The sequence below is a fragment of the Lolium rigidum genome, chromosome 3 (genome assembly GCF_022539505.1).
Source record: "Lolium rigidum isolate FL_2022 chromosome 3, APGP_CSIRO_Lrig_0.1, whole genome shotgun sequence".
Taxonomy (NCBI): domain Eukaryota; kingdom Viridiplantae; phylum Streptophyta; class Magnoliopsida; order Poales; family Poaceae; genus Lolium; species Lolium rigidum.
Genome location: NC_061510.1, coordinates 12,738,796 through 12,753,241, shown reverse-complemented (window position 1 = coordinate 12,753,241; position 14,446 = coordinate 12,738,796). Strand labels below are relative to the sequence as shown.

The following is a 14,446-nucleotide window of genomic DNA, read 5'->3' as shown; positions in this document are numbered from 1 at the left end:
TGTCTCTTTTTTTTTTGAACAAGTGAATTTGACTGTCTCAAAAAGACTAAAATTGTGATACTGTAGCATTTTCTTCCATGTATAGATTTTCTGACTGCGTCAAAAGAACGCAGCAGCTGTTGAAATACTTGTCGTCACCGGATCAGCAGATGGCGGTTGCCTCCTAGCTCCTTCGCGTCCGGAGCACGCTCGATTTCGCGCCGGATTCAAGCTAAGTATACGTCGTTCGGCCGCCTATATATAAATACGTGGTCGGTCAACCTTGAGACCCGATCACGATTCACGACTCCAAACCATCAAACCACGCCTACGTTCCTCGAGATCGATCGGTACGTTTCCATGGATAGCCGGTGCGCCTTCTGCTTCCACCCCCTGCCAGGCGCCGCCGGCGACGCCTGCCGCGTCTGCGCCGCCGCGGCCATGACCACGAGCCCCTTCGGTTCCTCTTCCGCCAAGCCGAGCCCCTCCGCTTTCAGCTACTCGGCTCCTACGGCCACGACGAGCCCTCCCGCTCCCGCCTTTGGCTTCTCAGCGTCGTTTGGACAGGCGGCATCGGCGAGCCCCTTCTCCGCCATCGGCTTCTCCACGCTGCAGAGCTTCCTTGGAGAGACGGCTCCTCCCAGCCCCTTCGCTTTACCGCCAGTGTCTGCCAACGCAAGCCCCTATGGAGTTGCACAACCTCTCGGATCACTCACCGAGAGCCCCGGGCCCGTGTTCGATGACGACGAGCCGGTGGAAGACCCTCCCGCTGCGACACTCGGCGGCGTCCAAGAAGCACCATCATCGACAACCAACGCGCCGCTCGTCCTCAACACGCACTGCGAGCTCCCGGCCATCGCGAGGGGCAGCGCCCGCGACAGCTTCGCGGTGCTGGTGCATGCCAAGGCTCCCGCCGCCGATCATGCGGCGCCGCGCCCGTCGCTCGACCTCGTCACGGTGCTCGACGTCAGCGGGAGCATGGCTGGTAGCAAGCTGGCGCTGCTCAAGGAGGCCATGGGGTTCGTCATCGACAAGCTCGGGCCGGCGGACCGCCTCAGCGTCGTCTCCTTTTCGCACCAGGCGCGCCGGGAGACCCGGCTCACGCGCATGTCGGACGCCGGCAAGGCCTCCACCAAGCTCGCCGTGGAGTACCTTTATGCCTGTGGCAACACGGATATCCTCAAGGGTCTCGACACGGCCGCCAAGGTGCTCGACGGCCGCCGGCACAAGAACACCGTGGCCAGCGTCATCCTTCTCTCGGACGGCCAGGATACCTGCAATCGCCCCTTTGGGTTTAATTACGGACAGAACAAGAGCTACGACTATCTCGTGCCACCTTCTTTCGTTGCCAACAACCACCGCTCCACGCCGATCCACACGTTCGGCTTCGGCACCGACCACGACGCCAAGGAGATGCACGCCGTGGCCGAGGCCACCGGCGGCACCTACTCCTTCATCGAGAACCAGGCGGTGGTGCAGGACGCCTTCGCGCAGTGCATCGGCGGGCTGCTCTCGGTGGCCGTGCAGGAGGCGTGGATCGCCGTGACGTGCCCGCACCCCGACGTGCGCGTCCGGTCCATCAAGTCCGGCCGCTACGAAAGCCGCGTCCTGGCGTACGGCCGCGCCGCCTCGGTGGACGTCGGTGAGCTGTACGCCGACGAGGAGAGGCGCTTCCTGCTGTTCGTGGACGTGCCGAGAGTCGCGGAGGAGGAAGATGTCACGCGCCTTATCAGGGTGAGCTGCACTTACAAAGACTCGGCGACCGGGAAGTCGATGCAGGTGGACGGCGGGGACGCGGTCGTGCGGAGGCCGGCGGAGGTGACGAGCGAAGAGGGCCAGAAGCCGTCCATGGAGGTGCAGGTGGAGCGCTTCCGCGTGGAGGCGGCGGAAGACATCGCGGCGGCGCGGGCAGCTGCCGAGCGCGGCGACCACGCGGAGGCCGTGCGGATACTGGACAGGCGGCAGGAGGCGGCGAGGACGGGTGATCTGCTCGGCGACGCTCGGTGCGCGGCGGTGGTCTACGAGCTGGCAGAGCTCAGCGCCCGCGTGTCAACCCAGCGGGAGTACGAGCAGACGGGGCGGTCGAGCATGCTGTCCGGCATGAGCGCTCACGCGCAGCAGCGCGCCGTGTCCGTCAACTTGTGCGGTGCCATGGCGTCCCCCACGTTTGGAGCGACGCCGGCGCCGGCGTTTGGAGCGACGCCAGCGCCGGCGTTTGGAGCAGGGTGCGCGATGCCCACGTTTGGAGCAGCGTTCGCGACGCCAGCAATGGTGGACATGGTGGGTTCGTCCCGGAAGATACGTGAAGAACGGGAGCAGCAGCACTCATAATGCCGAGCAATGGCAGCATCTTCGCTGCTGCGAACAATGGCAGCAGCTCTAATCCTACTAGCTAGTACCGACCGTGTCAGATTAAATTTGCGTCGTGGACGTACACAGTTTTTGCTCCTACAATATGTTCTGCAGTTTTACATAGTTTTGGTACCAATTTTCAAGTTATTACGGATTATTATAAATCATGTTATTTCTAGCAATGGAGATTTTATAAGAATATCATATTGGACTTACCTTCTAGCATGTGTCCAGATAACTTTGCTTCTAAGATGTAGAAATATTTCCTCCATTCCAAAATATAAGGTGCTTATGGTTTTTGTATGACCTTCAAAGCGCGTTTTGCCGCGCCAGTCTATCGTAAGGAACGAACAATAGAGATAAATGATTTTTTTTAATGGTCCAAATATGTAAGACAACGTGCATACTTCTGGCAACATAGGTAATTCAGTAGCATACACAGTGTAGACCTTGAGCTTGTATGGTTGTTTTGGTAACAAGGTAATTCAATAGCATACACAATGTTATTTCTCGGTAGAAACAATGATTTATATAAAAAATCATACACAATTAGATACCCTAAGCAATCAAAATACCTATTACTTCTGATTCATAGTATAATTAACCACCCTTAGCTTTGATTCAATCACACGTACAAAAAAAAGTTTCAAGTAAGGGTTACATGTGGAGCATATCACTCTACTGCGTGAACCCAAGTATTTCACAACTAACGATTCTTGATCCATACTGGCTGCCTAGCATTCTATACATACATACATACATTTTAAAAAAATCTTTGAACACAAATGAGGTAATCAGATATGGAGTGAGGGAGGGTGGTTCACCACCTTGCCCAGCTGGGAGCATTAGTCAGCCGAGTGTGTATCACACAGTTTAAATATAATCACTACAGTATGTTACACAATATAAGAGGGCCATGATTTTCTCTTCCTTTGCCACAAAGGTAAAGCGTCCTTGATTTTTTTCCTAGTCACCGATGATATGTCCACAAAATTAATTTAAGATATATAAAATGAAATAATTTTTCATGATAAGTGCAATGATGCCATCTATATATTCGCAATCCATATCATTTGGTATATATTAATGGTTAAAGTTGTGCATCAAAGACTCTGCAAATAAAGTGTGCCTTACATTTAGGACGGAGGGAGTAGTATTTAGTTAAACAAGGGAACTGATTTAATATTTCAGGCCAATAAAAATGCATACAGTTTAAGTATCACAATGATATATATGACATCAGATATTTATATGGCAGTCACTGGTTCACCGCCTCTCTCCCATTTGTTTCTTTAGAAGGAAAACAAATTATATCAATACAAATGACATACATTTGTATACACCTATAGCAATTCCTAAAAATTATTGCGGTACCTAAGAAATATGTATCTCAATAACATGGAACATTTGCAAGCAGCTGAACCATGTTTCTTTCGCATACCCATGAGTATGATCAGTGTTATTCTAATCCTTGCAGGCAAGTGTAACACGCTGTCGATTTATCTTGAAGACCATGACTGAATCTCCAATCCGATCTCCGATCTCGAGATGATCTCATATACAGCTGTGCATACACTACTTGATTTGGATTTTTCATTGTAGGAAATACAGATGCTATGATTGGAAAAGAAATAAAAATAACATGTTTCAAATTAATGAAAGACGCTGACAGAAAAGAAAATTACACAGCTCTGCAGAATATTTCTAGGTAACATGTTTAATATCATATTATGTTCTGATATTATCACAACACCGGGTAACCGTAAGGATAACAAATATGGTTTGCATCTCTCTCCCGGAAACGATTTTGTTGCATCAAGAAGCAGTCAAATCAACCTGATATACACCAAGCCAGTTTACCAGAGGAGTTATAAACATAGCAACTCACAGAGGGATACATCAAGAAAATGTTGTCGACTTCCGTGGTGCAACGGCCAGCCGTTGACAGCTTCAGAGATACTCTTTTAAGCAGTGGCGAGCATCTCAGTATCAGTGTTAAGAACTCATGCTCACAATCATCTCCATTGAAGCTGTCCATTTCCACTTCTTCGAGACAGGTCGAGTAGATATTTTGGTTTGTACACTTCTTGGTCCCATCACATGGACATGTACGTTGGCATGTTTGTGTCCGCTAAACCAAATGAAGAGTGTTACTATTTATATGTGTACGCTTCACAATTGAGACCTTATCTCAAGATTGCCTAAAGGAATTGTTTTGAACATGTACCTGGGTGCGCGGTCGGATGACCTTAAGCCTTTTCGTAGCGGCAGTACGAGTGCTCCAAAATGATGCTCGAACTTTTCTTGAAGATGCAGTTCCAACACAGAGAAGTCGACAACCAGAAACTTCTCGATCTGTTCGGAAAAGATTGTCTTGTCACTCTCATATCTCTACAAAACAATATATACAATATGTTAGTAAATATGGTAAATACATGATATCGATCACTAGAATTTATTGGATAACTCCAGCATGGATTGAATAGGTTATACAACAAGAGACGTACACTAGTAGACACTAGTAAGATTGCACGTGTAACACACGTCTCTTAAAATACGTCACGTGTTTTCTTTAATCTTATTTATCTTTTATACTAAGTGTATTTTTTCCAAATCTTTATTTAGTGAGCTATTTAAATAGGTCTGGTTGACCAACAGTGTAAGCCGTACGCATGAAACATATGATCCACATACGACATCTTTTGATGTTCAAGGGATCCATAGTGCTTACGCCATCTTCGAAGTCTGCTCTTCTCACACCATCATCGTTCATTTCTTAGTAACTATAGAAAACTATTTTTGTCCTAAACTATTTTATACAAATTGGACATAATTAGTTTTTAAATAATAGTAAGACAAAGGATAAGTATCATGATAGATTGAAATACATATTCAGGAATGTCGGACAAAATATATTTCGTCCAATACTACATAAATTTTAACGTCTACAAACCACATAGTGATAGCACGTAGGATTTTAATGATGCATTTTCATTAATATAATCAATTAAAATACCAAATAATATTAGAAGATTTAAAAATCACGCAAAAATACGAAATGATATTAGAAGATTTAAAATTTAAGAAGCAAACATGATGTTTAATTTTTTTAATATATTTAATCCTAAAGTTAGTTTGACCAAAGGTAATACCTAACATTAGTTTATTCCAAACTGAAACCGAAGAGATTTTTTGCTTTTGATCTATTTTAAAAAGCTTGAAAATGGTAAGACCCACTGGGAAGTATATATATTTTTTAAATAACTAACCTAGGTGGAAAAAATAAAGGAAAATGATTGTATTCCCCCGGGGGTTCTGCCGCGTCGCAACCTCCTGCTTCGTGGCCGTTGATGCGTTCATCGCGCGGACCTGGGCGCTGCAGTCCCACGCACGCCTCCTGGCCACGTGTTCGTGCGGGACCCACCTCAAGCTTATCTTCTCGTTTCTTCTCCGCTTATCCTCTCCATGGAACTCACCAGGGTCGCCGCTGTCTTTCCTCTCACCACCAACCGAGCGCGCAACTGATTTCAACTACCGCCGCCCCGGCACCAAGCTCGCGCTGCCATCTCGGCTTGTACGACGGCGCCGCCCCGGACCTCATCCCTCAGCAGAGGCCCTGCCCTCGTCGCCAGCTGCCTTCCCGCAGCTGCGGCACCCTCCTAGGCCCCACGCCGTGCTTCGCCTGCACTGCGCGCGGCCGCTGCCGCCTCCCCCGACTTCCTCCTTTAGCCGCCGCTTCCTCGTCGGCGCCCACGGCGAGCCTCCCCTGCGAGCGGTCGCTGGCTCCCCTGACCGCCTCCACGAGTAGCCCTACGAGGTCGACATCGCTTCTTCTCTAAGTTCGACGCCGCCCAAGACCCCGTCGGCGCCCGAGGTGGCCGGTGCTGATGTGCTGACATGGCTGCTGCTACAAGGGCCGGCCGGGCTTGCTACAAGGGCGGCTCTGCTTTGCTACAACAGGCGGGCGACCTTGCTACCGGCGGTGGGTGGTGCTGGTGCGAGCGGCGAGAGGCATTGCTACAAGGGGATGGATGTCTTGCTACATGCGGCGCGGGCATGTGCTACCGTGGGTGCCAGGCTTTGCTAAAGGGGGGCGGTCGGCCTTACCGACGGTGGGTGTGGTTGCTACAAGGGGCGGGAGGCCTTGCTACAATAGGCACCCGTCCTTGCTACCTGTGGTGGGCGCCTTTGCTGCGAGTGGTGGGGGTCTTCTCCGGCGACGGCTTTCTCATGCCCTTTTGCTGCAAGCGGTGGGGCGCTCTGCTACCAGTACCGGAAGGTGCTGCTACAAGGGTGTCCAGCATTGCTACCTAGGCGAGGGTGTCCTCTCCGGCGACGGCCACTTTTCCGGCGACAGCGTCTTCTCCGGCGAGCAGCTTCTCCGGCGATATTTGGGTTAAAGATGGGCGGCAGGAATAGAAGTAGACAGCGGGCAGAGTTTTCCATGGGAGAGAAGAAGATAGAGCCGACGCGGGGTGGGTTGTTCATTGACCATGTATTGGGGACACGTGTCGCCTCCTGGACCCGGGGGCTGGGAATCCTAATCCCCCGGGGGACGCTCAGCATCATCCAAAAATAAAGGAGAGATAGTCCGTACATGGTAGATGTATGTGTAGCTGTTAGACGAACATATCACTTAGTCCAGCGGAAAGAAAAGAAAAGAAATCAAAAAGGCTAAATCGCAGACACATCGTCTTCACTTTCTCAAGCTCCCCCATGTCTGCTCTGCTCCCTCCCGCCGCCGGCGCAGAGGCCGCCGCCGGCCCTGCACCTCCGCTGCTGGCGCGAGGGCCTCACATCCCCTGCCTCACCCACTCTCTCTCGCCTGCCCGCTGCCGCTAGCTTGCCACGACCAGCCCCTCCCCTGCCTCCCCGCTGTTGCCGCCCTTTCCTCGCGCCGGCGGCACACAAGATTCTAGAACCGAAGAGTCCAAGTCGGCACTGGAGATCCTGTGAAGAGCAGAAGGCACCAAGCTCGGCATGCTCGCGGCAGGCCAGACGGCGCTGAGCTAGAAGCTGAGTGAGGTCTCCATCTTATTCGCGGTGCGGCCAACGCTCGCGCGTTGGAAGGCTCCAAGGCGCCGGACTCCTCCTCCCGCGGGACAAGAGCCGGTGAATCTTAGCAATCGAAGATGGATTCCGGCGACGATGCCTTGCTCTGGTCCTATCGCTTCCGCGCCTCTCCAGTGCTTAAAGGTAATCTTCTATCTATTCCCTCGATTATACTTTGATACCTGAATTTGATTGGGACCCAGCTTGATTATATGGCTGGAGAGCTTCCGCAATGCATGTACTGCACTAATGAAGTTGCGGAACTCTATATATACGTGTTTGATCCTATGGGCATCAGCTCGCTTGCATATATTGTGTGATGCATCTCTCTGTTCGTGATGAGATTATTTAGTGTTTGTCCAACTTCCTGATTAGAAATACTTGGTAAATTGCGTGGTATGATAAATTTTGTCGCTTGGATATGATAGATTAATGATGTACAACTCATGAAAATGAAAACCTTCCAGAAAGTGTGTTTCTTACGGCCTGAGAACTGAAAAGTCCATCCATGTACTTGTTCCTGTACCAAAATTCGTGGTATGCCTTTTTTCTTCTTAATAGATTTTGAATTTCGGCTGCATGATGCAAATCCATGGTAATTGCCATGCCCAATTTATCATATCGTGCATATTTTGCTATTTCATCAAAACTTAATAAAACTGAAAGTACAATATGTACTTTTGAGCTTGATTTAGCATGCATAGACAATAATTATAAAGGTGTATATGCTAGGATGATTGATCTACTGGTGTGGCTAGATTACTGGAATGAATTTTTCGCGAAAACGCAAAAGCTTGCGTTTCGATTCATTGATAGAAAAAGAAGTTTACATTACAAGCCTAAGACAAGGCTGGGACACCCACACACACACCCAACACTCAAAACATGACTACGACAAAAAGCCGAAATTTGTCGAGTGCTCCTCTAAGACGCTACAGAGTGAGCGAAAACGCAAAAGAAGATTACTGGAATGAATTTGTCATGGACTTATTTGAAGCTCACAATCAAATAGATCTACTTAGCTATATGCAACTATCTAATATATGCATTTTGGCGAAAGGCATTTTTTACTGCTCTACATTATTTATTTGGCCGTTTCTTGCTTTGTGAAATCCTTATTCTCTTACTCAAGTCTTATATCATTTTGGTAACATATATGCATAATTTGTAGGCTCAAATGATTCCTGGAGCTGTTGATGGTACTGGTACAACTATTCAGCATAGGATGCAGCTTTATTTAGGTCCATTGTCAACATTTTAAATGTTGATGATTTGTCAGATGGCAAAATTTGAGGAGGTAATTATAATCTATAATAAAATAATTTTATTTTGAATTGTATTATTTAGCGAGTTTTCTTAAAGAGCTACATTAAATGCATATCCTACCCAACCATGTGAGAAGTGAGTGTAACAAACGATCCACGGACATAAAATTCTAAATCATATAAATATATGTATTATAATTAGTTACGAAAATACTTAAAAATAACAACTAAGCAACATTGTATCTTCTATTTATTCACGGATGATGGTTCTAGCTTGAAGGTCCACTTTTTTATGCGATCAATAAGGCTTCGTGCAATGGTTGGGATATTGCTTAAAGCTTCATTTGCTTCATACTTCAGGATGTGAACCAAAAATCGCTTCCTTAGTTATTTTACTTCAGGATGTGAACCAGCAAGCGTGCACGTGCAATGCACGTCTTGTCCTATCGTATGTCATAAAAACATATATTCTGATCTTCTATCATGTATTTTACCGAGCCATTTATGCCTAAGAGGTGTGAGAGCGTCTAAAACACACAATCCACACTTACATAAACTTTACAATCACATAAAGCCTTTGAAATAACATGGCACGTATATGTTGGAAGTATAGAAGACATGACCTTCTTCAGTAGCAATGTTCTGTATCTGTATGACTCTAGATATTGTGGTGACCTGTGTAGAGCATGGTATGTTTTCCTCATTGTTAGCGGCGTATGGCTGTTTTTTAAGCTCCCGTAATTCACGTCGGCGTTTTAAGATCTCATCTTTATTATTTGCATACCGGTCCCTATCCCTCTGCCTTTTGAGCTCTTTAGAATCTGCATACACATCTCACTTTAGTATGTGACATAATAATGATGAGATTGCATCCCAAAATATGAACACATGAACATTGTGAGATTAGATTGTAGAGCATTTTTAATTGTTCAATTTAATAAAACATGATGCAGACAAATATATTACCAGATAATCGGTTGTGTGAACCTGCCCCTGCAATATTGGACTGAGTGGTAACAACATGTATTTCTGCTCCTGGTTTTGGTTGCAGCTGGCATGCTTCATTTGTATGCAACCAAGCGGACTCATCGTCACCGCCCACCTGAGATGCATACTCGTGAACATGTGTCGCCATACCTGTAAGTAGTTGCACCTACAAATTTAGCATTTCTAACATGTCACATATATGTTAGAAGCATAGAACACATGACCTTCTTTAGTAGCCTGGGTGACTCCAGATATTCTGGTGGCCTGTGTAGAGCATGGTATGTTTTCATCATTCACAGCGGCGGTTGCCTGTTTTTTAAGATCCCGTAGTTCATGTCGGCGTTTTAAAATCTCATATTTTTTATTTGCATACCGCTCCCTATCCCTCTGCCTTTTGACCTCTTTAGAATCTGCATACACATGAGAAGTTAGTATGTCAGATAATAACGAATGTGAAATAATAACGATCTTACTGAATATTGCGCGTTCTGTCAGCTACCTTGACTTTGCCCGTTGGTTATATCTTGGAATGGAGCCCGTGAGGAAGATGCCATACCAAATTTAGGTTCCTCTACCCTTTAAAATTAAGAGGCATTAAAACTGCCTGCCAGCAAATTGTAATAGTATCAATGAATAATTGTGAAATATTGTATCTTTAGCTATGATTTATATTTGCATATAGGTAACTGATTGACATCAGTCACCATTACATATCCATATGGCACTTTCTGCTTATTGATACAAGCAATGACACCCGAGTATGGTTAACTTTAGTGCGAACATACTCTGTGGTTTTGATCGCCAGGAGTAAGATAACCTCAATTGGCCACCCCGCAAGGATATAGTTAGGGTTCCAGGATTTTGTGGAAATATCACGTTACCAGTATATTTTCAGCAGGTAAGAGTGAGTTCAGTCTGTATTTAGCTTGATTTTCATGAAATGCTGTTAGGTTACCCCTCGTTGGTGAGGATTACACCTGTCATAGAATTATGTTAGCTTTGTGTCCTTTTGTATTATTGTAAATTTAGATCTGGCTATATCTAGATTTTATATAATTACCTAGCCTAATAAAACTTCAGTTCGATGCCTTTTTTATTCTCAGCTTTGACAAGCAACTGTTGGGTATTATATTTTGATAGGAATTAACATCAAAGAAAGCTACGTGGCATTTTGTAAAGGATTCCAATTGTTGCGACATTAAGTTTTTATTTAGAATTTGTTAAGCAGAGGCATATAGATTAATATTTGTTAATGTGACCTGCAAATCTAGATTATTGCAAAACCTAAACTGCATATATACCTTCCAGGGGTAGAGTACATTTTGTTTTATATGATAGTGATCATTTCTTCCAGGAATATAACCTAACAATCCAGGAATACACTCATTTTTGCTACTTGCGCAGAGGAGGTAGTTACAAATGCAAAGGTCAATGTAGTGTTGTCCGACAAGGCAATGACCGAAACATGTAGACAGAGAGCTTGCAAGATTAGAAAATGAACTGAAAGAGCCGTCGTCGCCCTCCTGCACAAGTCATGTTGAAGCTTTGAGAGAGAAGGATGCACAAATTAAAAAGGTAATTTCCCTCACCTGAAATTTTGATGCTCACCAAATATCAATTCAATGGTGACAGCTTTCTCGATTTTTTTGGCAAATAAATATATGCATATAATTCAGTCAATTCAGCGGTGACAGCATGAGAATTTTCTTCAATTCAATCACATTGCGCGACTGCAGGACATCCAGGGAACTGCAGAAATTAAAAGGTGGTTTTGACTGTAATTTGGGTGACTTTCCTGCAGATGTTCTATCAAATTCTTGTAGAACCCAGCGTGAGTACATGGGTGACAATCAGGTAATCGATACCTAACACATTGATAAGTAATATTTAGTGGTAATGTACTCACTGAGTTCACATTATTCAGATCTGAAAATTTTATTTCCCATCATCTAGAGGGATGAGAAAGACATTCTTTCACAATATAAAGGGTTTCAGATTATAGTATGTTATACATATACTTGATAGATTAAGAGTATTAACCCATCCCAGTAATGGCAAGAGTAATTATTAACACTGGATTACCAGTTGACTCCCTTTGTGAAAAGGTAGAGGAATCGAGAATATGATGCAAAAAATAAAGATGAGATTTACTTTGATGCAAAAACTATATTGAAATCTTCTATATCCCGGTTAAGATATGGTACACATATTTTTGTTCACATCTTTGATGCTATCAATGCCCCCTAGATTCATTTGCAAATTATTGAATGGTTACTTGTGGTATGCTGAATGTGAGGATTTTGGTGGATAGTGATAATCTAATGTACGTGTATTGATATTTCCATGAAAGTTTAGAGTTGTCATGAATTGGGGTATGAACTGAGGTTCTTGCACTTTGTGATCTACCCTACTTGTTGTAAATATCCACATATTTATAGCATGAGCATGAAACGAATGTATAAAAATTTCAGATTTGTGGGAGATATGAAGCAACCAGGGGCTACCATGATAAATGTTTGTTGGACATTCAAATGAACCTGAAAGATTCTTGCATATGATACCTGATGCTTGTTCTCTTTGCAGGGCCGATTTTGTGAAGAAACCCGAAGAAAGATGTGGAGTTCGTTTGGCATCCGTCTAGTGCAGCAGGGCGACGACGGCGAGAGGACGGCGATTGGGCAGCAGTGTGACGTCGGTGAGAGGACTGTGTCCTAGACGGCGATAGTGCAGCAGGGCGACGGTGGCGAGAGGACGGCGATTGGGCAGCAGTGTGACGACGGCGAGAGGACTGTGTCGTGGACGGCGATAGTGCGGCAGGGCGACGGCAGCGAGAGGACGGCGATAGTGCTGCCGGGCGAGCACGGCAAGAGGAAAGCGTGCTGGACGTCGAGAACTGCTACTGGGCGACAATGGCGGCGAGAAGTCGTGCTGGCGAGGGCGAGAGGACGGCGAGAAGTCGTGCTGGCGAGTGCGAGAGGACGGCGAGAAGTCGTGCTGGCGAGGGCGAGAGGACGGCGAGAGTCCTGCTGCGGGGCGTCTGGAACGGTTTTGATCAGCACGATCGATCTTATTATTTCGTGGAGCTGGAGACGGTTGTGGTCCGTCCATCCGCTCCGTTCAAAGATGTGTGGGATTTGAGGCGTTGGATATATTGTTTCAAAGGCTCAGATTAGTTGGATGGGACGCTCTGGCTCTTTTAAAGTAGGGGAGATGTACAAGCCCAGGACTCCAGGTGAACATGTGTCTTCTGCCGTCTCCAATCTTAGGGACCCGAGGCTCCAAAAATCAAAGACAAGAGCTGACCCAAGACTAAAGGGCTCCCACCATACTTTCTCCACCGTTGGCGCCAAGATGGAAACACTTATATCTGCGTTATCCTGGACCACCAGTTCCAGTTCCTTAAGCATCGGTGTCAAGATGTCGATGCTGCGACAGTGCGTGTGCCTACCCGTCCATTTATCAGTAGAGACAGAGAGCTTTTGCAGTGATCCCGAGTGGAACTTGATGTTGCCTCTAGCTTCAGTCACCCTGAGCTCGCATAAGCGTGGGCAGAGGGTGACCATTGTGCCAAGATCGACGATACTGCCGCCCGATAGGGACAACCTTTCAAGGACCGAAAAATGGCTGCCTGGCAGCACTTTGAAGGATATCCACAGGCCCAATTTTATCTGGATCGATGTGGTGCAATGGAAGCTTGGAAAGGGTTGTATAGTGAGTTGGGAAGAGCAATTTTCAAACAAGAACTCCTGCGGTGAGAGCCTCGCCACAATACGGAGGAGGGAGGCGAAGCAAGAGGCATTGGTGCCGTGTCCTTGACTAATGTGTTTGAAACCGAGGAGGGACAACTGAAAGCCAAAGGGCCCAGCTACTTCTAGTCTAGTGAGTGCAGCTTCTATGGGCCGGATCTTCACACCATAGAAGGTGACCCTTAGCATGCGCAAACGTGGGCAACGGTTAACTGAGGTGGTAAGGCCGACGATGTTGCCAGAGAGGGACAGCTTCTCGAGCACGGGGAACTCGGTGTCGGATGGCAGGGTGAGCTGCCGTGAGTCCATGTAGGTGATGCTGAGCACATGTAAGTGTCGGCAGCAGTTGAGCAAGGAGCAAAGGCCGTCTATTCTACCGGTGAGGGATAGACTCTCGAGGGCCGTGAACTCATGGACCGGAGGAGGCATGACGCAAACGAGTCGTTCCTGCAAAGACGTGGCTTCCACACTCAAAACGCGCAGGCGTGGGCAGCGGTTGAGCATGTCACAAAGGCAATTGATTCTGCCGGAGAGGAACAATCTCTCGAGGGCGGCGAACTCGCCGCTTGGGACGTCAGCTCCACGGGGAAGTTCTTAGTGTCAAGATCAATCGATGCGGTGGACGGAAAACATGGGAGCTCGATCTTGGCCACGTAAAAATGACGATCCGGGAGGGTGAAGACCAGCTTCCCCGGCGAGAGCCGCGCGGCGGCGCACAGCAACGAGTTGGCCTGGGCTGCGGCATCGTGCCCGGCGTTTCCGAATGGAAGGGGGACATCATAAACGGACACCGCGGATAAATGAGCGAAACGGGCAAGCACCGCTTCGATGGTGGTGGGCTCGAGGAGGCGGAAGGCCAGATCGGTGAGACCGGTCCATAGACCGCGCCACCGGCGGGAGAGCAGGCTGGTCTGCACAGCGGCGCGGACGCAGCCTAGGCGCGCAAGGACGAGGAGAAGCATCTCGTCCGGGAGGGAGCTGATGTGATCGGCCTGGACTTCTTCTGGACCACGGCGACGCTGGCAGCGAGCTCCATGCGGCTGCGGCGGCCGCAGTCTACGCCCC

The 14,446-nt window shown here is 47.4% G+C and overlaps 1 protein-coding gene across 1 annotated transcript; it reads left to right on the top strand.

The window, feature by feature from the left end:
* The first annotated feature begins 339 nt into the window (after positions 1 to 339).
* On the top strand, positions 340 to 2,310 carry LOC124694332 (E3 ubiquitin-protein ligase WAV3-like). The gene has a single exon (XM_047227328.1). It carries the CDS (start codon positions 340 to 342, stop codon positions 2,308 to 2,310), a length of 1,971 nt encoding a protein of 656 aa, XP_047083284.1.
* Positions 2,311 to 14,446: the final 12,136 nt, after the last annotated feature.

Excerpts from the sequence above, each read along its gene's own strand:
- LOC124694332 (XM_047227328.1), top strand. The coding sequence starts at position 340 with ATGGATAGCCGGTGCGCCTTCTGCTTCCACCCCCTGCCAGGCGCCGCC.